Source organism: Apodemus sylvaticus, chromosome 1 (genome assembly GCF_947179515.1).
Source record: "Apodemus sylvaticus chromosome 1, mApoSyl1.1, whole genome shotgun sequence".
NCBI classification, from domain to species: Eukaryota; Metazoa; Chordata; class Mammalia; order Rodentia; family Muridae; genus Apodemus; species Apodemus sylvaticus.
Genome location: NC_067472.1, coordinates 18,939,474 through 18,965,575, shown reverse-complemented (window position 1 = coordinate 18,965,575; position 26,102 = coordinate 18,939,474). Strand labels below are relative to the sequence as shown.

Below are 26,102 nucleotides of genomic sequence, written 5' to 3'. Positions count from 1 at the left end.
CTCTATTCAAAACATTGTTTTTAACAAGTCCCAGTTAATCCATGGGAGCCTGGGGCACAGGTGTAACTGTAACTAAGTGTAACTGAGTTCCATTTAAGGAACAATGGCACCTTGCTAGTACAGGTGTCTCCAGTGGCCTCCTTGGGGGCAGGGCATCTGGGCAGATGGCCCCCTAGGCGGCCCAACGTGCAGGGAAAACGTTCCTCCCCAGGGTCAGAGCTGGTCCAGCCTCACATTTTCTTGAGGTCCCTAAAGACTATGTGGGCTGCATTCCGTCCGGCTGCTCCCATGACGCCTCCTCCTGGAACCAAAGCTCTGCTCAGAGGCCCACCAGAAAGGGACAGGGCGGGACTCGCAGACAGCAGCCGCAATCCGGAGCAGCTGCTACCCTGCCTGGCCTCTCGGGAGCTTCCCCACTCAGCCGGGGGGAGAGCAGGCAGGCTGTGGCCACACTGGCCTCTTGTCCCACACTGCCAGCTTCCTGGCCTCAACGGGGAGCCACTTGGCAGTTTGGCAGGTAATGCTGAAGTGTAAGAATCAGGAGTGGGCAGGAGACTCAGCTCTTTATGGGAGCCTCGCCCACATCCCAGAGAGGGCGTCGCCAGGAGATGACAACCACAATGAAGTCACCTAGGTTAAGGAACATTACTGTCCCTCTCTGGTCTCAAAGATGGGTGACGAATTAAGGGCTGTGAGCCTCCCACAGCCCCTGGAGGAACTGTCTCCGCCCTGCATGCGAATGTGTCCCTACACCTAGGCGGGAGGAGGTGTTTGCCAAAAGTGGAGGTTGCGGCAGCCTGACAGAGAGGCTGCTGTGTGCTTTCCCTGTGCCAAGGCTTTGGAACACAGTGATGGTGTCCCACATCTTCCTCTGTAGCCAAGTTTAGGACAGACTCTCACCCCACAAGCCCTAACAGCCCACACGGGAAGTAGGTCACTCACCAGGATGGGCCCCACTTCCACAGAGGTACAGTCCCTGCACAGGGCATCTGTAGTTAGAATGTTGGGGCACTGGACGGGCAAAGTAGAGCTGGTCCAGGGACATGGCGCCATGGAATATGTTCTGTAGAATAGGTTATAGGGTTCCAGCCGTTAGTGTAGGAGTGCAACAGATTTTGCCGCAATGGCTGGCCCTTCCTTTTCCTCTCTTTTAATCCAGGTCCTCCTGCTTCCTGAATATTTCCCTAGGTTCTTAACTCAAGGTGATAGAGGAGAGGGACATGTCCCAGACTGGGGGTGAAACCCCCAGGGGTATTTCATGGAGAAGAAAGAGGAGTAGGGCTGTCTACAGAGTGCAGGGAAGAAAAGAGTGATCCCTGGGGCTTGCTGTGGACCACTAACTCTGGTCTGTTAGGAAGACAGGCTGACTTCCTGTCAGCACAGGCTGTATTGGCACAGGCTCCTGCTGGGGCTTGGGGCTTTGGGAAGCCACCATCTCAGTCTGGCCTTGAGCATCCCCACCCCCAACCCCTGTCCCCTGTCTCCTGGGCATTGCACTGCCAGCAGCAGACATGGTACAGCCGTAGCTGGTTCTGCTGGTTCATTGGCCCAGATCAGACTGGCTCAGAAAGGCAGTGTGTGCCCTGAACAAGGAGACCAGAATCTGTCAGGTGTCACTGTGGGCTGTCCCTTTTACTGCCCCCTCATCGGGTCCCCATGTGAACTTCTTCTCCAAGCCACCCTGCCTTTGTGACGACACTGCCATTTTGTCCATAGCCTCTGGGGTCCAACCTTGATGTCATGTCACCCATCCTGTCACCAACACTTCTGGCCCAGCCCTGCCTCAGACTGACCATCTGCTCAGTCTCTGAAGCCCCTCCACTGCCTGGCGTTTTGCCTTCTGTCTGGATCGGTGCTGTTGAAACACAGCTGACAGAGCCATGCATGCGATTTTACATTTGCTAGGAGCCGCATTTAAGAAGTAAGCGACAAATTAGTGACATTTATGCCGATAGTGTATTTTAGTTAGCCTAATAGATTCCAAATCTGATTGTTTTGGCACATAGTCAATGTCATTGTTTAACATGATGACCACTTGCGTCCCTGCTGGGTTCCTGACTGATGCGCGTCACAGAGATCACGATGTCTCAGTAGCTCCTGTGGCCAGAGGCTGCCTCAGTGTGAAACTCCAGACTCCTCATGGGCCTCCTGACTCCTCACAGGACTCCTGGCCTCCTCTCTGGGCTCTCTGACTCCTCACAGGACGCCCGGCCTCCTCTCTGGGCTCTCTGACTCCTCACAGGGTCTCCCGGCCTCCTCTCTGGACTCCCTGACTCCTCACAGGACTCCTGGCCTCCTCTCTGGGCTCTCTGACTCCTCACAGGGTCTCCCGGCCTCCTCTCTGGACTCCCTGACTCCTCACAGGACTCCTGGCCTCCTCTCTGGGCTCTCTGACTCCTCATGGGACTCCTGGCCTCCTCTCTGGGCTCCCTGACTCCTCACAGGACTCCTGGCCTCCTCTCTGGACTCCCTGACTCTTCACAGGACTCCTGGCCTCCTCTCTGGACTCCCTGACTCCTCATGGGACTCCCTGTCTCCTCTCTGGGCTCCCTGACTTCTCACAGGGTCTCCCGGCCTCCTCTCTGGGCTTCCTGACTCCTCACAGGGCTCCCTGACTCCTCCCAGCCAGGCTTCTGGCTTCTGGCCTCCAGTTTCTGTTATCTGGTAAACCATAGCTTACTACGAGGTCCTGCTTCCTTAGGGAGGGAGCTGTCTTTAGAAAAGGCTGATGGGAAAGGCGAGGTCAGCTTCCTCTCTGACAGGCTTAGTGAACTTCTTGAGTGGCAGCTGGGGCTCTACCACTTCCTAATGAAGGCTGGGTGAAGCCCAAAGGGAGGCAGGCAGGAAGACAGTGGGATGAGGCCCCCAGGCCTACACTCACCCCTCCAGGAAGCCCGAAGATTCTCTCTAGATCCCGTGGGGTGAGGATATCTCTGGCCAGCACAGACCTCTTGAAGCCGGGGGCATAGGCCTCGATACAGTCAAACACTGGAGTCCAGGAAAAGGGAGGGACAATAAGGTTGTACAACTCAAAAGTTTCCTAAAAGTCCATTGAATTATATGAGTCGGTAGTTTATTTTATCCCAAGCAAATTATATAACAGCAAGTAAAAAACAAAATGAAAAATGGCCCATAAGCAAATACATGCTTTATCTAAAAGGCCTGTAGTTGGTCTAGCCTCACTCCCTAATCCTTTTTTTCTAAGGATTTATTTATTCATTTTAATGTATGTGAGTACACTGTAGCTGTGTAGCTGTCTTCAGACACACCAGAAGGGGCATCAGATCCCATTACAGATGGTTGTGAGCCACCATGTGGTTGCTGGGATTTGAACTCAGGACCTCTGGCAGAGCAGCCAGTACCCTTAACCGCTGAGCTGTCTCTCCAGCCCCACCCCCTCATTCCTGACCCTGACCTAAGCAGGATGCTACCTGTCTCCTCCTCAGGATTAAGGTGAAGTGATTTCCTTCTCAATGCTTTGCCCACGCTGTTTCTTTCGCTTGAAATATTCTTCACATGGCCTACCCCATGCATTGTTGAAAACCCAGTTCAAAGCTTCCTCCCTGGGGGGCTCTCCTGTCTTGCGCTCACAGCTTCCTCCTTTTGGTCCACAAAGTACAATGCACTGTGGTGATCTGCTCCCTTGTTAGTCTCCCAGGCTGGATGTGAGAAACTGGAGCACAAGTGTAGAGCCTCCTGCTTTATATAAATGCTGTGTGTGTGTGTGTGTGTGTGTGTGTGTGTGTGTGTGTGTGTGAGTGAGTGAGTGAGAGAGAGTGTGTGTGTGAGTGTGTGTGTGAGTGTGTGTGAGTGTGTGTGTGTGAGTGAGAGAGTGTGTGTGTGAGTGTGTGTGTGTGTGAGTGTATAAGTGTGTCTGTGTGAGTTTGTATGTGTGTATATGTGTGTCAATGTAAGTGTGTGAGTTTGTACGTGAGTGTGTGGATGTGAGTATGTGAGTATGTGTATGTGTATCTGTTTGAGTATGTGATTGTGTGCATATGAGTGTGTATGTGTATGTGAATGTGAGTATCTAAGCATGTGTGTATGTGTGTGTGTATGTGTGTCTCTGTGTGTGAGTGTGTCTGAGCATGTGTGTATATGTGTGTGTATTTGTGTGAGTGTGAGTTTGTGTGTGTGAGTGTGTGCATGTGAGTGTGTGTGAATGTGTCTGAGCATGTAAGTGTATGTATGTGTGCATATATGTGTGTGTATGAGTATATATGTGTATCTGTGTGAGTGTGTGAGTTTGTGTGTGAGTGTGTGTGCATGTGAGTGTCTGAGCATGTGTGTGTGTATCTATGTATGTGTGTGTGAGTGTATGTGAGAGTGTGTATATGTGTGTGTGTGTGTGGTCCAGTGCATGTGAAGAGGTCCGACAACAGCTTTAGGAGTTGCTTTTCTCCGTCCACTCCGTTACACTATCAAACTCAGGTCAGCAGGCCTGTACAAAATGTGCCTTTACCCACTGAGCCATCTCTCTAGCCGGGACCCTGTCCTTTTGGCTGTCTTAACCTAGTGCCTGATCACAGCCAATATTCACCATGCTCACATGAGGTTTCCTCAGGCACAGCTGCCCTTGGGACACTCCCTGCAGTGTTTAGCTTGAGTGAGGCCATGGGGAGCAGGGAGCATGCCCAGTGGCCCCATGGGGAGCAGGGAGCCTGCCCGGTGGGTCCCATGGGGAGCAGGGAGCATGCCCGGTGGCCCCATGGGGAGCAGAGAGCATGCCCAGTAGGCCCCATGGGGAGCAGGGAGCATGCCCGGTGAGTCCCAGGGGGAGCAGGGAGCATGCCCGGTGAGTCCCAGGGGGAGCAGGGAGCATGCCCGGTGGCCCCATGGGGAGCAGGGAGCATGCCCGGTGGGCCCCATGGGGAGCAGGGAGCATGCCCGGTGAGTCCCAGGGGGAGCAGGGAGCATGCCCGGTGAGTCCCACGGCTGGGCATTACCCTGCAGAGTAACGTGGGTTACATTGTTTACCTTTGTCTGCGTAGGCGTTTTTCTCCTGCTCGGTCCAGACCTTGCCTCCTGCCAGGGTGTAGGGTGTATACTGAGTGAAGAGGGAGACGACATGGCAGCCTGGTGGGGCCAGGGTGGGGTCCAGCGATGAAGGAATGCAGAGTTCAATCATAGGCCTGTGATGTCAGGGGGAGCAGAGAGAGGGTCAGGACTGAGGAGAAGAACTCAGGTCACCCTGAGGTGACAGGAGATAAATGAAGGCCCTCAGAGACCTGGTCTGATGATCACAGTGACAACACGGTGGTTAGCGTAGTCCAGACCACCTCAGTGGCATTCCTTGAGACAGGGAACCAGCCCCCAGGGTTCCGGTCCTTTCTCACTGGCTCAGAGGTGTGGCCCCGTCTTGTCTTCCTTCCTCACAGACCTTGGACTCCCCAGCTCAAATGCCAGATAGTGAGAACCATGGAGGGGTCAGCCCTGAGTCACCTGGTTCTCAAGTGGTCAGGGTCCAACCTGCCCCTCTCCTGCCCCTCAAATCCTATTTGGAATGAACAGGCAGAGAAGAGCGTCTAGACGTATTCAAGCAGCATACTATGGTGCCCCATGTATAGCTACTGCCTTTGCCCACAGCCAACATCTTTCCTACCAGCCACACAAGACCCTCGGATCTCTAGATACATTTGCCCCCCTCTGTGCCCAGGGGTTCTGCGAATTCTCCAACCGCAGTGATAGTCCCTTGGAATCACCCTATAAACGAGATTGCCTGGCAACCATGTGCCCAGCATTCACGTGAGTGTGAATTTAAGTCATCTAGAGATCACCAGTGGTCTACCAGAGATGTGCGGTATGCAGCGATTACACTCGGGCTCCTCCCCCACTTTACAAAGGGGACCCGGGTGTCACAGATTTTGGTAGCCATGGGCTTGGGGATGCTGGAACCATCGCACAGATCCAGACCACATGAGCGTCTTTCACGGCCATGTGAGTCGCCCTTTCTCAGAGTGACATCTCTCAGCTGCAATTCTCCCCCTCACCTTAGACGGCTGCCTGCCTCTCCTGTCATTGTCCAAACCCTGGTGCTTATCACCTCTCAACCCTGCACCCCTCCCCCCAGCCTCTGCCTTCCTCATAACTTTCCAGTTGCTCCCCTTTCCTCTCGCACACCATATTCTGCCTAACAGCAAACCCTACCCTCGTGTTTTTAATACCTTTAACGCATGCTCAGGGCCTGCTTCCCCCCACTTCCGCCGCCTCCCCCCACTTCCGCCGCCTCTGCTCAGGTCCCAGCTGCTGTCTTGGTGCCCTCAGATTCTGCATCCAGGAACCAACTGTAACAGGTGTCCCCTCTTTGTCCACATTGGATGTGGGGCGTTGTCTTTCTAAAGGAAAGTCGGCTTTCTGAAGTGAAAGCCAGACCAGTGGACAGCGCCTGACCAGCTGCTGGGGCTCCGCTGTCCACTCTAGCCTGGTCATTCTGTCCCAGTACACAGCAGTATGCCCCTGCCTCGGGCTTCTGCATCCATCCTTCTCTCTGGATACTCTTCCTTGGATATTCACACAACCTGTCTTGCTTCTTTGAGTCCCTGCTCAGATGTCACATCATGGGCGTGGCAGGGTGGGGTGGGGCAGGGCAGGGTGGGGTGAGGTATGGCTTCTCTTTTAGAAGGCAGACCTCCACCCGCCCACCTTCTTTTTCTCCTAATGTTTATTACTGGTGCACATGATTAGCTGCTTTTTAGCTAGCAGAGGGCCAGCACAGAGTGGAGATTCTGTGCATCTTTCTTGCTGCGCTGTCTGAGCTGACAAAGAGTAGATGCCACTCACATGAGCAACCTCGCGTCTCTTACACTGTGAGTTCTCATGCACCAGGATTACCATGAACTTGGTGTCTGCTTTACCTGCCAGGCCCCACAGCGCATGCCTGGTGAGGAGCCTGACGCTGAGTAGGACCACAGGACATGTCTTGAACGGCATAGAGGATGAAGGCTAGAGCCTGCCATCTCCTATGGTGACAGTACAGCTGGGATGGGGGGCTTTGGGGAGGTTGGATAAAGGGGCTCCTCAGACATGCACTACGGGCTAAGTGAGCATGCCCTCTCTTGTGGTTTGAGTAGGTTTGCCCCCCCCCCATAGACTCATGTGTTTCAATGTGCTTCTTCCATGGAAGTGGCATTATCAGGAGGTGTGGCCCTGTTGGAACAGGGTGGCCTTGTTGGAGGGAGTGTGTCACTGTGTAGGCGGGCTCTGAGAACTCCCAGTGCCCAGTGTTGAAGTGCCCCACCCCTCACCTGGCTGCCTGCAGAACACAGTCTCCTGCTGGCTGCCTTTGGATCAATGTATAGAACTCTCGGCTCCTCCAGCACCATGTCTGCCTACACACTGCCGTGCTTGTGTATCATCTCGCCATGATGATAATGGACTGAACATCTGGAACTGCAAGCCAGCCCCAATTAAAGGTTTGCCTTCATAAGAGTGGCCGTGGTCATGTTGTTTCTTCGCAGCAACGAAAGCCAAACTAAGACACTCTCTTTTTTCTCCTCTGCTCTGATGTTTAGATTTCTTGTCTCAGATGTTTCATGTTCTTGAAACATGGACAGACACAGGCAGATTGATTCTGAGACACTGAGGGTTTAGTGCCAGGCAGAAGGGGCTCAGAACGCACAGGGGACATGAAGGCCAGGTCTCACCTACCTTTGGGAAGGCAGGCCACCCTTGGCATCTTCAAAGGCCTGGTGGAGGAGGAGGGTGTCTTCGCAGTTCAGGTGGATGGAGCACTGATGGTGAACTCGAGGCTGGTCCCCGGGAGCACTGGGGGCCGCCAGGAAGTTTGGCAGCCTGTCCACAGCCACTGAGGAGTCAAAAGGTCAGGTCAGGTCAGCTCCCCAGCCTTGCAGGGTCCTCTCTCGATAGTCAGGACCTGCTTGTCCAGAAGCCTCAAAGTATGACAAACTGAGGACAAGCTGGTGACAGCTGGAGAGGTCAGTGTGGCTGGGGTCCCCTGATTTGGAGATCCCCATGCAAATGTGTCAAAAGGCAGATGCAAGCAGACGTCTCTTACCATTGATCTTGGTGACAGGAGACTCGGTGTCCAGCTGGGAGATTCTCTTCACAAAGGCCCCGGGAAGCCACTCCTGGAAGGACAGACTTCTGTGAAAGGCCTGGGGTAGCCAGGGAGCTCAGACCAGCCCTCCAAGCTCTGTCTGAAGACATCTTCTTCTTCCTTCAGAGACAGCCCCACACTGCCTCCTCTGTGAGAGCTTCCCAGAGCCCTCCCAGTCTAGGCTGAGCATGTCTTCCTCTGCACTTGGCCCGCTGTCCTGGCTGGGAGTCCGCTCTCTCCACGTCCTGCGTGGGACAGGGACTAATATTTGTTTGCATCTTACTCCTGTGGGTTGTGCGTGGCTCTTGCTGCTTCAGAATAGCCTCCAAGTGTGCATGGAGAGCTGTTGTATTTCCTTAGTGGAAATATTGAGAGACATTGAGTAGTGCTTTGCCCCCCAGAGCAGGCCTACGTATGGATGAGACTGCCTGCTCAGATATGCGCTATCTTATCTTTCGGGGACAGAGAAGGTATGACCAATTGCACTATTCTGAAGTCCTGAGCCCTCTCCTGGATGCAAGTCCCTTCCTGTGTTTCTCCACAGTCTCCCCAGCCCTCACCCAACTCACACCCACTGACTCTGGACTGCCTGGGAGACCGGATTCAGTCAATGTCAGCAAGAAAGATGGGTCCAGGACTAACAATAGAGCACGCTGAGCCTGCCGCTGTCACCCTCTGCCATGCCTGTGAACAGGCTGCAGCCCCTGTGCCAGATGCTGAGGGACACATGAGTCCCCTACCCTGTCTTTCCTCAGAATCTGTCCTGGACCAGCCGCAGCCAGTCAGTTCACAGACAACTGAGTCCAGTCAAGACCAGCAGAGCCACCGCCCCTGCAGGTGACACACTTGCCCCAGCAGCTGAGCCAGCCAAGAGCAACAGCTTTCTCTGTCTATGAGAGAAGGTCTTATCTGCCCAGAAGTTTTATTACTGTGCTAAAAAACAAAACAAAACAAAAACCTCCCAAACCTCCATTCCCAGCATTAATATTGCAATAGATCACTGGCAGATGGTAGACTCCAAGTTGGCAAGGAAAGAAATCCAAATCTCAGGAGTAGAAAAGTGGTAAAAAATTATAAGCCAGACGTGGGTCCTGGCACCGGCTTGGCCCATTGCCAGCTGTGAGGTCTTGGTCCCCTCACCTCTGCGGACCTTCCCATAAACGGTGAGACTTCTCTACTGTTTGGAAGCTGCTGACTTTCTCAGATAAGCCTTAGTTCTTCGATCATCCAGCCTGAGGTAATCAGAGTTCCCCACACCACATCCCAAGACCTGTATGGCAGCCCTTATATCTCTCTCCTGACCCGCCTCACCTGTGGTGTCAGCTCTAAGAAGGTGACCTGTGGCGACGCACAGGACAAGACGACTCTGCTCCTGACCTCCTCGCCATCCTGCAGCGTGACCCCTTGAACACGGCCTTCACTGTTCACCTGCACCTTAGCCACAGTCTGGAGCCCCAGCAGGAGATCCCCAAAACCCCCCAGAAGGAAGCCCAGGTTGAGGATAGTGGGTGTGGCTCCTGGGCACCCTAACCCATTCCTCAAGCCAGAGGCTTCTGGGGGGAGGGGCGTGCACTGATGCAACCCGCCCACCATGGAGCACAACCCGGGTGTGGTTTTGTGACTAGTGAGCCTGAAGAGTTGGCCAGCTTCAGAAGCGAGAGTCCGGAGGCTTCACTTTGTCCATCAGTAACTCCAGGGTCTCTCTGAGTCTGAGGCTGCCCCACCCTCCACCCTCCACCCTCCACCCTGCATCCAGGCTGACAGCGGGACTGGGGAGGGCACACCTTTTCTGTGAAGATACTTGCTCCACGTGTAGCGGCTGAGCTTGCAATGGCATCCGAGAGGGCACCCATGCCACCCTGGACGTAGCTCCAGGCGCCCTGCATGCCCTCCAGGCCCCCCATCACGTGATGTAGCAGCACATACCTGAGGGCAGAGCACCGAGCACTGAGGCAGCGTCTCAGTTCAGAAGCCCTTTCTGTTCTGTTCCTCCATCCAGCCCTGTCCCTGAGCCTTTGCACGCGCTCAGTGCCCTGCCTTCCCATGCCACAGGCTCTCCCTGGGCGCATGTGTGACACAGGACTGACTCCAGCCTCCATGCCCACAAGCACACCAGGCACCAGCCTGGTCTTGTTCCTGTAGGCATCTCTACATGTGTGCATTTCTGCCACACGTTAACCCAGAACCATCACCATTCCCTGAGCTGGCCGTTTTCAGTGTCCCCACCCAAATGAAGGGCACTTTCAGTGCTCCACCAGAAACCCTGGTGTCAGCCCTGACCCCTTGTCAACTCTGCAGATGCTCAGATGCCCCGACTAGCTGCCTCCCTTCCCCCCTTCTCTCTGTCTGTCTCTGTCTCTGTCTCTGTCTCTCTCTCTCTCTCTCTCTCTCTCTCTCTCTCTCTCTCTCTCTCTCTCTCTCTCTCTCACATGCATCCAGACCAGGGCCACCGGCTCTCCTCAGCACTTGTCCTGCAGGTCACCCTGGTGGAGCCTGGAGCCCTGGTCTCAGAGCCCAAATGCTACCATCCTTCTTCCTTTCAGAGCCTTCAATGCGCAGTATTGCCTGAGCGGACAGGCCAGTGTCTTCAGGTGGTGGCCACAGCTCCACCTGGTGTCGGCCCACTCCTCCCCCCACCCTGCACATCCCTGCTAGGCCGAGTCCCTTTGGTTTGCCCATGGCACTCCAGCCTCGGCCCCTGCTGGGGCCAGCCTGGAACCTCTTCCTTCCTCGTCTGTTTTCAGCAAGCCCCTTCTCTTCCCCTCATTTCAGATCAAATATTTCCTGTTCCAGCCTTTTGTTATTGCAGGGCAGGCTTCCCTGCTGGCTCACAACAGAACACTTTCTGATAGTCTCTGCCCTGTGAGGATTTCTGGGCCCTGGACTACTGTGTCTCCAGCACCTAGCACTGGCAGGTGCTCATCAGCAGTTGCTAAGTAAAGCAATGGGTTTCTAAACGGTGTGTTTAAAAGCTGGCCAGTAGCTCAGCTTCCCTGAGACCCAAGAGGAAAGGACAGTAAGCCGCAGATCCACATCGGCTGGCTAGTCAGGCTCTTGGCAGAGTGTAGCAAATGCCGCCCTTGCTTCTTCTCCACGACCCTGGGGACTGAGGACTGCTTGGACCTCTGTTGAAAAGTCACTTCCTGGGGGTGCTTTCATCCTGAGAGATGAGCCACACTGACAGCTCTAGTTGCATCTTAGAAACACTCTTGGCGGCCCTTTCCATCTCTACACACCCATGTGTGCGTGTACGTGGGCACCTGTGCGTGCACACACACATATGCATACACATACACACATGAACACACAGTGCATATACATGCATGCACATAAATACACACATACACACACACCAGCACACACACCACACAAATACATGTACACACATACACACACTGACACATGCACACACATACACACCCTCACACACGCAGACATGTGCACACATACACCCTTCCACTCCTACTCTTACAGGAGGCCAAGGAGTTCCAAACACAACCACAGCCCTCACTGTCTGCCTGCTGCTCTCCTATTGGACTCTAGGCACACAGGTCCTCACAGGGGGGCAGCTCTCAGCCCTGGCAGGAAGCTGTGTGTATGGGGGGGGGGGGAAGGAGAGACACAGCTTTGCAGAAGTCTGGAAGGAGAACAGAAGGAGAGGGAGGGGGAGGGGGAGGGGAGGAGAAGGGGGAGGGGAGAGGGAGGGGGAGAGAGAAGGAAAGGAGAAGGGAAGGGGGAGAGGGAGGGGAGAGGGAAGGGAAGGAGAAGGGGTAGGGAGAGAGGGAGGAGAGGGAAGGGAGGGAGAAGGAGGAGGGGGGACAGGGAGGGGGAGAGAGAGGAATAGGGAGAGGGAGGAGACAGAAGATACTGAGCAGGAAGAGGCTTTGTCTGAAGATGCATGGAGAAGAGCAGAGCAGCTCAGAAGGAATTCTGGGGTTCAGACAGCACGTGGTAGAAGTCAGCTCTGCCTCTCACTAGCCGTGTGACTCGGTAGGCCACTTCTCTGATCTCCGATTTTCAGATGTGACTCTCAGCGAGTTCTTTCAACACGCATGCTATGCTGGTCTTCATGCCTGGGTGCTAGATAAGCCCAGGAAATGGAGCCCGTGAGCTTCCTCTCAGCAGGAAGTACGCTCCCCTTCAGCTGCTCCTCCCTGGTCCCCACTCACCCACTCCCCGGAGTGTGGGGACTTGTCATCGCTCCAATCACAGCGTCTGTTGCCAGCGTTGCCTTCAGAGGCTCAGACTCAAACCATTGGTCCAGCACCTGAAGAGCATAGCCCAGACAGGCTCAAGGGCCTGGGTGGCAGGAAAGTTCCCGAGGCCACCGCCTGGCCACACTCACCTTGGAAATGGGGGCTGTGAGGACCTCGTAATACTGGGGGAGCTGGGCTCCCAGGGTGCGCCCTGAAAGAAAAGTCAAACATCGAGTGAGACAGGCTTTGAGGAGACTGTTCCATCCCTGGGAAAGAAAGAACAGGAAGAGGCAGAGACTTGGTGGCGACGGTGTGACATTCAGGGGCAGTGTGTGCTACAAGGCTCTGGGCCCCTTTTAAACACACTCACGAGGCCAGACTGGACCCGCTGATCCTGCCGGCATCAGCTGAACTACAAAGAACCGGGGAAATAAGATGCTTTTTTAGATGCCAGAGGAGTTCTGTGGGGTTTCTTTTTCTTGCAACCATAGCTAACTGATTCAGTATTTTTTTTCTAGGATATGGGAATTTGATTGTGTACCCAAAGGGTTGTAGAAAATAACAACATATTTGACCAGGCTTCTATCTTAGACCCTCGGAAGGCCTCATTAATTGATCACAGACCTTTTAATATTTTTTTGGGGGGGGCTAAATTTAGTATTCTTCCTCATATGGAGGCAGCTCTTCAGATTTTTTGGATCTTATATCACGATCTAGCTGTGGCAAGGCGCTTCATGCAGGCTTTGATCTGCTCTGCATATTATAGGATGCACCCTTTCTTCTCTGGGCTTCTCCTGTATCACGTCAGTACGTCCAGAGATACATGCCCAGAGGTCACTGTCTCAGGAGAGAACCCATGACCAGCTGGGAACAGGGGCCCTTCCTTCTCTTAGAAATGATCCTTAAGGACTTCCTGTAAGTATATTCTTCAGAGAGTCTCCTCAGGGCCAGGGTCTCATTTCCCACTACCTTACGGCCAGCACCAACACACACCCTGGTATTCACACCCTGGTACTGGTATTCCCTTTGGGCGGCAGTTTGCATAAGGTGTGCCTGTCACGTTCATGCGTCTGACCACTTGGTCCTCAGGTGTTGGCACTGTTTGGTGGTGGTGGGTGGGGCTTATGGAACCTTTAGGAGGCAGAACCTTGCTGGAGGAAGTACATCACTGGGGCCCTGTCTCCTTTCAGTTTGCGGTCTCTAGCTCCTGCATGTGGATGGACTCTGGTCGGCGAGCTCCCGGCTCCAGCTACCTGCTGCCATGCTGTCTTTGCCATGTGGACTCTAACCCTCTGAAACCTTATGTTAAAATAAATGCTTCCCTCCTTAAGTCACATGGTCATGGAATCTTACCGCAGTGACACAAGGTAACACAAGGTACCTAAAGTACTCTGCAGTTTCCTCCTCCAGTTCTTCTTCTGGGTGCCTTGGGGGTCACCCTTCTAAGTAATCACAACCCTTGGTCTTGGGCTCATTTTTTAGGGTAGCATAGGCTGACACTCTGCGGGGGAGTGCTTGGAAGCCTCTGTGGACCGTGGCCTATTAGCTGACTACATGTGGTGGCTCTCTTGGAACTCGGGCTCAGGTCTTATTTCCGCGTAGGTCACTCCCCACACCCTATCCCTGTACTTTAGACTCACCTGCCTTCAGCAGGGGCCTCAGGGTGGACAGTGCCCTGAGCCTCTGCAGCAGGGAGCCATGCTGGAAGGCGGCTATGTCCACTGGAGCTGCATCCAGCAGCGGGTCAATGGCTAGCACCAAACGTCTCATGAACTCCTCGTATCTGGGAAAAGCCTGCAACAGAGCTTACACCACGTTAGCATGCCACAGCCCAGAATCCCACAGGATGCTGTCCTCACGCCTGGTCCTCTGGGCCACACTCCCATATGGCTGCCATCCCCCACAGTGTAGCCCTGGTGGCGCCTCGGGCCACATCCCCCCATCTGTGGCTCAGCTCTGCTCTGCTCAGGTCTTTCATCTCCAGGTCTGTCTGTCACATGTGAAGGCCAGAGCAGCTTGTGCAATAGAACAGCCACCGGGGCAAAGGGTCAGCACAGGCCAATACTGGGCTTGCAAAACGGTCACGTGTCTGGGCTATAGACCCTGGGATGAAAACCGTTCAGAAATTCTCTCATGTCCTCTGTTTGTGACTGGTGGAAGGCAGATCTCTTCCCAGCATGCTGAGCACCCTCATTTGGTCTCTCAGACTGACAGGTTGCCTCATCCCATGTAGCCACAGAAGCCTGTATCTTCGCACCCAGCATCCCCCACAGTGGAACTCTCTACAGCCGTGTTCTAGACTGTTCCCTCCTCGCTCGGGCTGGGTGATAGGAACACCGATGGAAGTTGCTACCACCAGAAATTAGGCTCAGTATCTATATCTACATCTATATCTACATCTACATCCATCTCTATCTATCGATATCTGTATCTATCGATATCAATATAGATATATCCATATATATATATGGATAAACCCAGGAAATTGTGGTATTGCATACAGTTCTGTAGTAAACAACATTTAAACTTTTATTATCGCTAATAATAAATTTTTGTCTAGACCAGGCTTGCAAAATGACAGCTTTCAAGCACAAAAGCATAGACTGAGGCCTTAGGTTTAATGGGAAATGGGCCGAGCCCTTCCACCATGTGGTCACTATCAAGTAGGACCACAGGAACTGGGATGAGGGGTCCTCAGCACACGACATCAGAGCTCATGGTGCTGAGGGGGTGGGAAGTGAGAGGACAGTTCCAGTCAGCGGTCAGTGCTATGATCTCCATTGGAGTCTCCCACAGGCGTGGGCATTGGAACAATTTGGGATGAGGTGATGTTTGGGAGAGACTGAAGAACCTCTGAGACATGGGACTGTTCAGCAGGATGTAGGGCTTCCAGGCAAGCTCTGAGGGGCACAGGTTGGCTCTGCTTCCACAGAGATCCCTGTTCCTGAGGAGAAATAACCAGCCCTTGACGTGCCTGCTGCCATGGCCGAGCTGCTCCTGTCATGCCTTCCTGCCATCATGAACCATTCCCTCTTAAACAACAAATAAGTAGCTTCTAGTTTGTTCTCTGTCACAGCTGTGAGAATAGCAGCTAACATGGCCAGACTTAGGAGGCTCTGGGTAACGGACAAGTGCTGCAGGCCTGTGGCTGTCCAGGCCTGTGGCTGTCCAGGCTTTGCCCAGTGCTAGATTAGCACACCAGAAAGCAAGTGCACTGAGTGCACAAACCTAGGTTTTTCTTTATAAACATGCCTCCACTGAGATAGGATTTGGTGATTCACCTACAGCCGGCATCCAGGCTGGTACGAGAACGGCCATTCTAGACTATTTCCTCAAGTGCAGAACCCACCATACCAGGCCCATTACATCACCCATTGACTCATCTGAACAAAGCCAGTAAACGCGTTCATGCACTCGCTGTGCAGGAAGCAGCAGGCATTCTCCATATGGTGTGTGTTCTGGGAGGCAGATTTGCACACCACCATGGACGCTTTCTTGCTTTGGTTGTCATGGATTGATGTCAAACTGAAAGAACATTTTCCTGTCCTAAGTTCTTCTTGTGGTCTTTCATGGGCTTTGGAATGGGTAACATGTGGGGTAATAATGCATTCCAGGGATTCTCAGCATGCAGAGACCGCCTGGGCAGCAGCCTCAGATGAACACCAGCAGCTCCAGGAGACCCAGAGTCTACTGCTCAGAGTGCCTAAGGTCAAAGGCTAGCATGGGCCGAGCTGTCCAGGAAAGTCAGCCTGTTCGGCTATGGCCTTGACCTCCAGTTCATCTCGGGCACCGGCTCTGGGCCGCTGAGGGAAGATGCCAGCCCTGCTCGCTGTCCTCACCTGAGCATCCTTCCGTGAGAACTGAGAGATTTGCTTCTGGTTTTCAGCCATGTCTGTGCCCAGCAGAAGGGACCTGGGTGGCTTGTTCAGTGTACCCGCTTCCAGCATGGGGGTGAAGGAGTAGGGATCTCTCAGATGGAGTTTCAGCCCATGTTTCTGCAGAACACACGAAGCACATACATTTTAGGGACCCGTGCTTCTGCTCTCGATCTTTCTCCAGCTCTGTTTGTGGGACCAGTTAGGTATGTCTGTAATTGGTCCCGAGGTGTGCAGATCTGGCTCCTATCTTTTTTTTAACAGAGGTTATAAATAACCCTCTTGTCCAGAGACCCAGTGATAGACCCATGAATCCAATATGCACAATACCACACCAAGCACACCGTATCCTAACACGGCCCCACCCGTCCACCATCTTACTTCATCAGAAAGGGCTTTCTACAGTTGCTGCTACGCTACAAGTCTAGAAAGCCACACAAGTTCAGGAAGTTGAATAATTTGTGCCTACATCACTTTAGAAGGCACTCTGTATTTCAAAGCCACACCTCTGTGACTCCCAGGCCCTGAGACCTTCGCCTCTAGCTCCCTCCCATCACTTCAGAAGGCAGTAAGGGAACTAAACACTAAAGCAATGTTTATGTGAAAATCCATATGTACAAGGTGGACAAGTCAGTCATGTAATTTTTATGTCATTGGCATGGCAGTCTACATTACTACAGCCACTTTAAGTGGCCGTCTCCTTCACTCATTTAAGGTTGGATTCTCTCGAGGTTCTTCCCAGCTCGTGATTTGCTTCTCCAAAGGGCCAGCGACACAGCAGAGTCTGAGCTGACATCAGTTGGATGGACTGCGGTGGTTCTCTGGAGATTTCTTTGTCTGGATCCAGGGCGAGCTCCCTCACTGTATGGCTCTACTCAGACGCTTATCAGGAAAAGCCCCACCCGGCGCCAACTGCACTCGCATGCTCTGTTCTTCATCCGAAGAACAAAGCCCTGTCACCACATGGTTAATCACGTGTACATTTTGTCTCCGTCTCTTAGAGGTGGGGCATCGTCTGCTTTGCCAAAGAACATCTGCTACGTGTGCTAGGAAACACGTGGGGAGATGACCTTACCAACATTCCAGGAGCCACCCACACCAGAGACGCTCTGGCACACACCAGCACAGGAGTTTACGGAGCAGAATCCAAATGTGGGTAGAGACTGGTCGGGGCAACTTTCAGCCATTTTTAAACATTAAAGTTGAGAAATCTTTATTACAGGTTGGAGAAACTTCTACCTTGGGCCCTCTTTTTTAAATTTAATTTTATGTATACAGGTATTTTGCCTTTGTGTATGTGTGTGTGTTCATGGGGTATGTGTGTGTGTGTTGAATGTGTGTGTATATAATATGTGCAATGTGTGTATGCATGCATGTGTAGGTGTGTGTGCATGCATGTGTGTGGTGTATGGTGTGTTGAATGTGTGTGTATATAATGTGCGTAATGTGTGTGTGGATGTATGTGTATGTGTGTGTGCATGCATGTGTGTGGTGTATATGTGGTGTATGTGTATAATGTGTGTGCATATAATGTGTGTAATGTGTGTGTGCATGCATGTGTATGTGTGTGTACATGCATGTGTATAGTGTATGTGTGATGTGTGGTGTATGTGTATAACATATGTGCATATAATGTATGTAATGTGTGTGCATGTGTATGTGTGTATACATGCATGTGTGTGGTGTGTGTGGTATGTATGTATAATGTATGTGTATGTAATGTATGTAATGTGTGTGCATGTGTGTGTATACATACGTGTTTGTGGTGTGTGTGGTATATGTGTGCATGATTTGTGTGTATAATGTGTGTGCATGCATGTGCATGTATGTGTATGTGTCTCTCTGTGTATATGCATGTGTGGTGTGTGTGTGATATGTGTATGCATGTATGTGTATGTGCCTCTCTATGTGTATGCATGTGTGTGGTGCATATGGGTAGTACATTCTGTGCCCGGTGCTTATGGATGTCAGAAGAGCGCATCAGAAGCTCTGGAAACAGAGTTACAGATTGGGGTGAGCAGTCATGTGGGTGCTGGGACTTCAAGCCAAGATCTCTACAAGAGCAGGAAGTGCTCTTAACTGAAGTGCAGAGATAGCTCTTCAGCTCCTGCATGGGTTCCTCCTAATAACCAGGGGCTATCCTCAGCTCCTTCCTTTGCCTCGCCGTTGACATTTCCTATATTGCAAAATCAGCTCTGTAGAGAGCTTACAAGCCTCTCCAGCCCCGTGCCCTCGTCACAGACTGCCATCTTGTGGTCCACTGAGCAGCTGCCTCTGGTATCCGGCCTTTCATGCCATCTCCAACATGGCCAGGGGACTAATCCTCTATAAACTTCTGCTTCCGGACTGACCACCTCTTCTGGATTCTCCCTGTTCCTGGATGAGTACAGTCCTCGCGTGAGCTGCCCCTGCCCTATTCCCTGCACCGTCTGAGGCGGGGGTGCTCTGGCCACAGGGGCTTTTCTGCTCTTGCTTGCTTTGGCCTGACTACTTCCATTTTCCTCTGACCAGAGTGCTTTCTCTCTCAGATGTACGCATGGCTAGACCACATCAGCTCATGTGTCACCTCTTCAAGGAGCTGCCGTCACCAGGGGAGTGTGGAACTTCATTTCTTCCTGTCACACTGTCTTCTGTTTTTTTTTTTTTTTCTTTCTGTCACCTGCCTTCACTTAACGTTCCCTTCCTGTGTCTCAGATTGATTGCCCACTGTCCCTGTCCCCAGGCTTGCTCTGGGCCTTTGTGCAAAGCAGGCACTCAGCGAACACGGACTGAACAAACCAGTTGATAAGCAGCCCGGAGAAAGCTGTGGAAGGGCTACACAGAGAGACTCTGTCTCATAAGACAAAAAAAATAAAGTATACAAGTATATTGTTACACCCCAAAGTGGTACACCCCAAAGGTCTCAGACCCTCACAGCAGGCCCGTTGGAGCTAAGGGGTAAGTGATGACAGTAAGTACAATTAGTCCTTCCTGGCCCAGTCAAAAGAATTACAGGGTAAATTAGTGGTAATAAATGCTTTCCTTTCCTGGTCACACAAGTAAAAGGGAAACTGAGGCAACACTTAGTACTCCTCGCTGTTTGAGGAACATTCCAAGGTCCCGGCCATGGAGAGCAGCTAACTCTTAGTAGAATGTAAGTCTGTTCCCAAACACTAAGATTCAATATTAGTCAATATAAGGTTCAATAAGGTTCAATATTCCCTCTTGGCTCAGCCTTAAAAGGTAGAGCACGGCCCATGGCACCCTGGGAAAGGGGCAATCCCAAGGGAGAGGGCCATGGGTATCAGATTATTTTTTTCTCTGGTGTGCTTACGTTGTGTCTCATAACTTATTTTTTTGCTTTGCACATTATTAAAAATATGATTGTCTATCCCTCGCTAGGTCTTTCTCCTGGCCGCTCCACATCGTGTGCAGGGTTCTCTCACCCCCTCTGACTTGAGCACATTGTCTCTGAGTGTCTTTCTTTGTCTGTTTCTTTTAAGATTCTTTTATTTATTTATTTATTTAGTTTTTTTGTTTGTTTGGTTTGGTTTGGCTTTTCAAGACAGGGTTTCTCTGTATAGCCCTGGCTGATCTGAAACTCACTCTGTAGACCAGGCTGGCCTCAAACTCAGAAATCTAACTGCCTCTGCCTCCCAAGTGCTGGGATTGAAGGTGTGCACCACCACTGCTTGGCTCTTTTATTTTTGAGACCACGAATGTGTAAAGGGGACTCCGCCCACAGCGGTACTGCTTCTTGCTCACACTATCGAGAATGGCAGTAGATGACAAAGTTTAACAAGGGCAGCTTTGTAAACCTGGATGCCCAAGGTTGCACGTGGGTGCTTTAGATAAGATACCGGGAGGAGAAGGGAGGTAGGGAGGAGCCGGAAGGCCCCGCCCAGGCAGGTGCTGGCATGCAAAAAGCAACAACAACAACAACAACAACAACAACAACAACAGCAACACACCTCAGTTTTCAAGGGGCCTGTTTCTTATTTGAGATTTGCCAGGTCTTAAAGCACAGGCTGGCTGGGACAAACTCAAGCTATGGCATACCAGGACCATGTGTGTGTTAGAGAGAGCCTGGAGGAGAAGAATGACCTTGGGACACGGGATATAACGCCTCTCTTCCAGGCCAGGAAGAAGGAATCATCCCCACCCTCTACCAACCACCAGACCAAGACAGGCAATCTACCTTCAACTCCAGGTCGGTGTAAATCTGTGGCCTCAGTAGGCTCAGGAGATAGGATGCTCGGGAGAACTTGAATCCTGGAACCAAATCAGAAGAACAGGTCATCCCCGATCACGCCTGCCTCACCCCCACACCCTTCTTAGGGCTTACCAGGAATGATCTCCTCAGTGACCGCTGCACCCCCAATCACATGGCGCCTCTCGAAGACCGCAGTGTTCACCCCCAGTCTCTGGAGGTAGGCTGCCTGGGAGGACACAGGGTCCTTTTTTGATCTCTTGGGATTGACCAAGGAGCCTCACTACAGGGCCTGCACCAAACCCTTGGTTATGATGTCTATATGTCTCAGACCTGGTGTGCCTGCATCTGCCCCTCAACTTCCCAGCGGAAGATGATTTTCCTTCCTTTAAGGGAGGCCTGGGGGACACAAACTGCATCGTGTACTCTGCCCTGGGTGTCCCTGTCCCTCCTCCCAGACTGGACCAAGCCCGTTCTTCCACTGAAACACATCAAAGGCAGCGTGGTGGGGCTGAGGAGAGCAGGCCAGGATCTCCAGGCTCAGCTTCTCATCCTCATCTTGTTCCTGCTGATCCGCACGCCCCAGTTCCCTCACATGTAAAGCCAGGGCTGATGATTACGATTCCAACTTCTGCAGCTCCACCGGGCTGGTGAGGCTTACCTTAGCTCAGTGGTTCTCAACCTTCCTAACGCTGTTGCCCTTTAATACAGTTCCTTATGTTGTGGTGACCCCCAATCATAAAGTTATGCCATTGCTACTTCCTAAATATAATTCTGCTGCTGTTATGAATCATAATGTAAATATCTGAAACGCACGATATCTGAGATGCGACCCCCCCCCCAAAAGGGTCATCACCCACAGGTTGAGAACTGTTCCCTTAGCTTCTGAGTACTTAACATATGCTTTACTGAGTATGCCTTGACACCTTTGGCCTATGCATCAAAGGGACGCTGTGACTTTAGCAAAACTTTATTTGAGGGAAATGACTGATAGAGGGTTTCTCTGGTACTTGGTGGGAAATTAAGCTAGTCTGGGCCTACAGCCCTGCAGAGAGAGAGAGAGAGAGAGAGAGAGAGAGAGAGAGAGAGAGAGAGAGAGAGAGAGAGAGAGAGAGAGAGACTGTGTGTGTGTCTCTCTGTGTGTATGCATATGTACATATGTGCAGACACACATACACACACACACACACACACACACGTCTCTGTACCACTGATATCCATGTGGCAATAAAGACGGTGAAATTCCTAAGTCACCCTTTGCAAAGTTCACTTGGTAACTACTGTGTGGGTGTAGCCAGCCCACCATGCTAGTTACAGTTGTGCTACCTCCTGCATTACAGATGGGAAACTGAGGTTCAGCGAGGCTAACAGCTTCCTCAGGCTCCCAGAGCTCTGAGGAGAAGAGTTGGGAATCGAGTCTCCAGGTATATTGTATTGAGAACAAAAAGGAGTGAGCCCAGTAAGCTGGCCCGACACACAGAAGGAAGCCACGCTGCTTTCTTAAGAGACAGAAACTACTTCACGGAGTGATACCTGTGGAGCAGGTTGCTCTGAAACCACGGGAATGAGGTGAGCACTGAGCAGGTTCACTGCATGCACAGTGGGGTCTGAGCACAAAGGGCATGTCTGACCATCTCCAGAATCCCGAGCACCCCCTCTACTCCAGACAAGCTTTGAGATTCCCAGGTCGTCTTCATTTGCTGACAGTATCTAATCTCCAGCAAAGCCTTCCTTATTAGACTCTATATTAGGTTCTTTCCAAGACTTTCTTCCTCGGTGTGAGGGACCCTTCCCACCCCAAGCTCCAACCTGTTCCTCTATGCCAGCGAGTGACATTTTATAAGCCTCAGACCCTCCCACAGGCCATGAGGACCACATGGCTTGGGAAAGGGCAAGGAAGCAGTCCATGACGTCCCCTCTCGCTGGCCCTGGATCAATGCTAGCTGCACGGACAGACTGCCCTTCCCTTTGGCCTCTGTCTGGCTTGCCTTTTCAAATCCTCCCCTTTGCTGCTGGGAGTCACCTACTCGGGGGCACTGAAGTAAGGCCAAAGAGATACTCACAGCCACCAGCCCATTGTGTCCTGCAATGAGACAAGAGAGAAAAGTGTTACTAAATACATGTTCTTTAAGCGTTGGGTCCCCATCTCTATCCCCAGGCCCCAGATATCTTCTCCCCTGTCCTACATTTGGATTCAGCATCTGGGGCAGGAGGTCAGGAAGCCCACTCTGGGTCTGTGGACCTTGGCTTGGAAGAATCTCTGTTCCTTGCTTCAAGGTCAGGGAGAAGTTACTTGACTCCTGAACGTAGAGCTAGTATGCAAGTGTCGTGGTCTGGGTCTACATGACTGGGAAGGCTTCGAAGGTATGTGTGGGCAGGGGCTGAGAGCCATTCATGGGAGACAGCTGCTGTAATACATAGCTTGTTTGGCCCAAGGTGGCTCGAACCAGGCACAATAGTGTCTCTGTCAGTCCCCAGTGCTCCAACAAGGACACACAAACAGTTCAGAATTTAAAAAAAAAAATGAAGCAAGTAACTCATAGGGCTTCAAGGTGTACACCAGAGCAAAGCCAGCTCTGTCCTGCAGGTTACCAGTGTTGTGTTAGAACCTGATCTCTTACAATTTCCCAGTGATTTCTGTGCAAGTGGCGTCAGAACTACCCGGAGCGCACAGGCCTCAGGCTGTGCCCCACCCATGGAGACAGGTCAGCTGTTGGTGGCGAATCATTCACAGGCAGAGAATAGGCCATGAGGGTGTCATCCAGCTTTGGGGCCCCTGGTCATTTTTCTCATTGGTGACAGATGCCATTCTTATCTTTCAGATGCCAATAGATGGCTGTGATCTCTCAGCACCCACCTGGACCCAGCGTGGGCTCAAATCAAATGCTCAACTCTTATCTGACAAATGTTCTCAGGCAGGGGAGCAGCCATGACCCCTGTGATGAATTTCTCCATGGCTGAGTTGCGTTTGTTTTAAATTTCCCACATGGAGACGTCCAGAGTTTTAGAGGTCACTGAGCCAACTTCTCAGCCATTAATGGAGTCTCCGAAACTGGATTTTTCAAGCCCTTTGCTCACTATTCACAAGAATAAATGTACTTTACACCGTGACCTAGCATACGCCTGACTAACAAATGTTTCTCAGGACCAAGCTCCAAGCCCTCGCAGTGACCCATTTTGTGGTAAGTTTATATGATGACCTATGTCATACAGTGGCTCTCTGCCTTCCTAATGCTGTGACTCCTTAATAGAGTTCCTCATGTTGTGGTGACCAACCATAAAATTATTTTGGTTGCTACTCCATAACTGTAATTTTGCTGTTATGAATCATAACGTAAATATCTGATAGGCAGGATAGCTGATATGTGACCCTGTGAAAGGGTCATCCGACCCTCAAAGGAGTCACAGCCCACAGGTTGGGAAACGCTATGGGGTTTTATTTTTAAAATGTTAGAAATTTTTGTAAGAAAGTTAAAGAGAACGCTGTTGGATCTGTGGCTGGTGTGATCCTGCAGTTGGAGAGGCCATTCTCTGAATATACACATAAATTCAAGGCTGGCAGCCCCGGGTTCCCCTGGCTCGACCCTCAGAGAGATATCTAACAACCAGTGACTGCCTTGAAGTTCTTCATATGTAAGGCAGAGAGTAATATGCATGTAATATATATCCTTCATATATAATGTGGAACCTGTGCTGTTGAGGGAGGAGACTTAGCAGTGTCCAGAGAAGCACTCAGCCCAATGCAAGGCCGTAACAAACATGGCCGCCGTTTGGCTTCTCACTGGCGGCTCATCAATCTTGGAAAACTAGTTGTTTCCTTGGCAACTGGTCTCAGTTCAGCTATGAACGAATGACAAAGAGACCAAGTGACAAAGAACAACCCCCCCCCCCAAAGCCAAGTCCCCAAGTCCTGACTGACTCTCCTGTGGCTTCCAGTGACCTGCCCCTTTCTGCTGCAGGACCTGCTAAATCCCAGGCCTCAGGGGGATGCCCACTAGGCAGGGGACAGCCCTTCAATGGAGCTTGCTGGGCTTGGGACCTTCTGTCATCCTTTTTTACACAGTGGAGTGTTGGGTGGATGTGTTTTCAATGGGAAAAACAAACCTTAGCATTTAAATCAAGAGCTGTGTCTATTTGATTTGTAAAAACTGTGTGAGACATACCTTTACTTTAGTATCGATAATAAAAACAAGTCTGTGTATAATAAACATTCATGTGTGCACAAATCGGAGAGGGTGTCTCTCAGGAGACACAAGAAGAAGGCAAAATCAAGTCAGCATGTATTTATAGCTGTGCGATGCGTCTCACAAAAATGTGAACCTGCTATCATCTATGTAAAAGTCCAGTTGGGAATAAAAACCTTCAGGCCCCAAAAGTGTGGAGCAGAAGGCCCTGGTATGGAGTGCAGCCTGGCCCTAGGCTATGCCTCAGCCCCGAGAGTCAGCACAATGTTGCAGGACCACCACTCTAGTATAGGTATCTATGTCTGAGGGAAGCCACAGGAGATGACACCCTTTGTGGGTGAGCATTAGGGTGTCTGGGAACCCCTCAACCACCTTTCTCTTTATGAAACAACTCTGGCTTCCTTTCCCAATGGGTGATCTCAGAAGTGAGATGCGTACCAGAGCTCAGGGCTCAGAGTGGGATCTCATTTGTCTACAGTCCCCGGGGCTTTGCTTCCTGCAGGAGATACAGGGAAACTCCTGCGTGTACTTAATCATTCCTTGTCATTCTAGATAGAAAGGTTTAAACCCAGAAGGTAAGAGCCGTTCTAGGCCACACAGGACACCAGGGTGGGATCAGAACCAAGGGATCCGGACTCCCAGACCAGGGAGGACTTCACAGGCCCTGCTCACTGGAAGTCCCGGCCAGGTCCGGCCCACAGGAGAGGCAGCAGCGAGGCTCCCTGGAGGCCCTTTGTCAAAGACCCGTGGGCAGGACGGTGCCTTCCCTCCTGAGCTCTGGCTCTGCCCTCTTTGGCTTTACCTGCTCCTATCACCACGGCATCATACTCGGGCTTCAGGCGCCCGTTGGCTCCCGACTGAGCTCGTTTCCAAGCAGGGCAGGGAGAGGAGTGCAAGGCCCTGATGAGACCTCGGCCGCTGGCAGCCATTTCTGCCACCAGCAATTTGCTTTCAGTCAGCTTTCCAGCAGCCCTGGCAAGGGGCGGGGCCCGGAGTTACAAGTCCCGTGTCCGCCTTGGCCTTGGGCCATGCTTTCCCAGGGTCTGAGCTTCTGCGGCTCTGAGTTTGCGCAAGTTAGTCTTGGGAAGGGGGCGTGTAGGCTAAGAATTGGCAGAATCTGTGTCGCTCAGGACTCAAGCGAGCAGGGACCAAAGAACAATTTAGCTAGGTTCTCCCGGGCTCAGTGTGTGTGTGTGGGACTGGAGGAGTGTGGGGGGGGGCGGGGAGGGGGGGGGGGCAACGCAGCGGCCCCGCCTTCCTCTTGCCTCCTTTTGAAATGGCAGAAGCCTGGGGGCGGGCCTGAGATCCTACACCTTGGGGAGGGCACTGTCAAGTCAGACTTTACTCCTGCTTGCCTGGTAGAGTCGGGAACCTTGCAAGGTGACCACTGCTCCGTGTTGCGGGAGCCTCCACAGCCATCTTTCAGTACAACCATACCAGTGCCTTTGGACAACAGAAAAGGCCACCTACGTCCCCAAGTGTGTTCTCTCCTGCACACTCCACTGAGGCTGGTCTGGGAGGACGGGTCTGGGCAGTTTGGGCACCTTTCCAAGTTCCAAAGTTTCTCAAGGATTTGGGCTCACACCTGTAAATTACCTCAAC

The 26,102-nt window shown here is 52.0% G+C and overlaps 1 protein-coding gene across 2 annotated transcripts; it reads right to left on the bottom strand.

The window, feature by feature from the left end:
- Pyroxd2 (pyridine nucleotide-disulphide oxidoreductase domain 2) lies at positions 1-25,630 on the bottom strand. 2 transcript variants are annotated; one of them, XM_052185584.1, is made up of 16 exons: positions 25,303-25,628; positions 22,380-22,399; positions 20,452-20,545; positions 20,305-20,378; positions 16,092-16,247; positions 13,893-14,046; positions 12,402-12,463; positions 12,226-12,323; positions 9,841-9,982; positions 9,368-9,502; positions 8,015-8,087; positions 7,648-7,804; positions 4,978-5,132; positions 2,882-2,988; positions 943-1,063; positions 1-301 (listed from the first exon to the last, which is right to left on the bottom strand). In XM_052185584.1, the coding sequence occupies exons 1-16, from the start codon at positions 25,427-25,429 to the stop codon at positions 231-233; spliced, it is 1,746 nt and encodes a 581-aa protein (XP_052041544.1). In that variant the 5' UTR covers positions 25,430-25,628; the 3' UTR covers positions 1-230. The 2 variants fall into 2 exon arrangements, with proteins under 2 accessions (XP_052041544.1, XP_052041536.1); XM_052185576.1 differs by lacking the exon at positions 1-301 and adding an exon at positions 325-630 and having other exon boundaries at positions 25,303-25,630.
- Positions 25,631-26,102: the final 472 nt, after the last annotated feature.

Bases quoted from the DNA above. Each gene is read 5' to 3' on its own strand.
- Pyroxd2 (XM_052185576.1), bottom strand. From the start codon at position 25,429: ATGGCTGCCAGCGGCCGAGGTCTCATCAGGGCCTTGCACTCCTCTCCC. The intron at 20,379-20,451 runs GTAAGCCCTAAG...ATTTGGTTCCAG, and splicing joins CACTGAGGAGATCATTCCTG to GATTCAAGTTCTCCCGAGCA. The intron at 12,464-13,892 runs GTGAGTCTAAAG...CTTTTCTTTCAG, and splicing joins GAGGCCCCTGCTGAAGGCAG to GGCGCACCCTGGGAGCCCAG.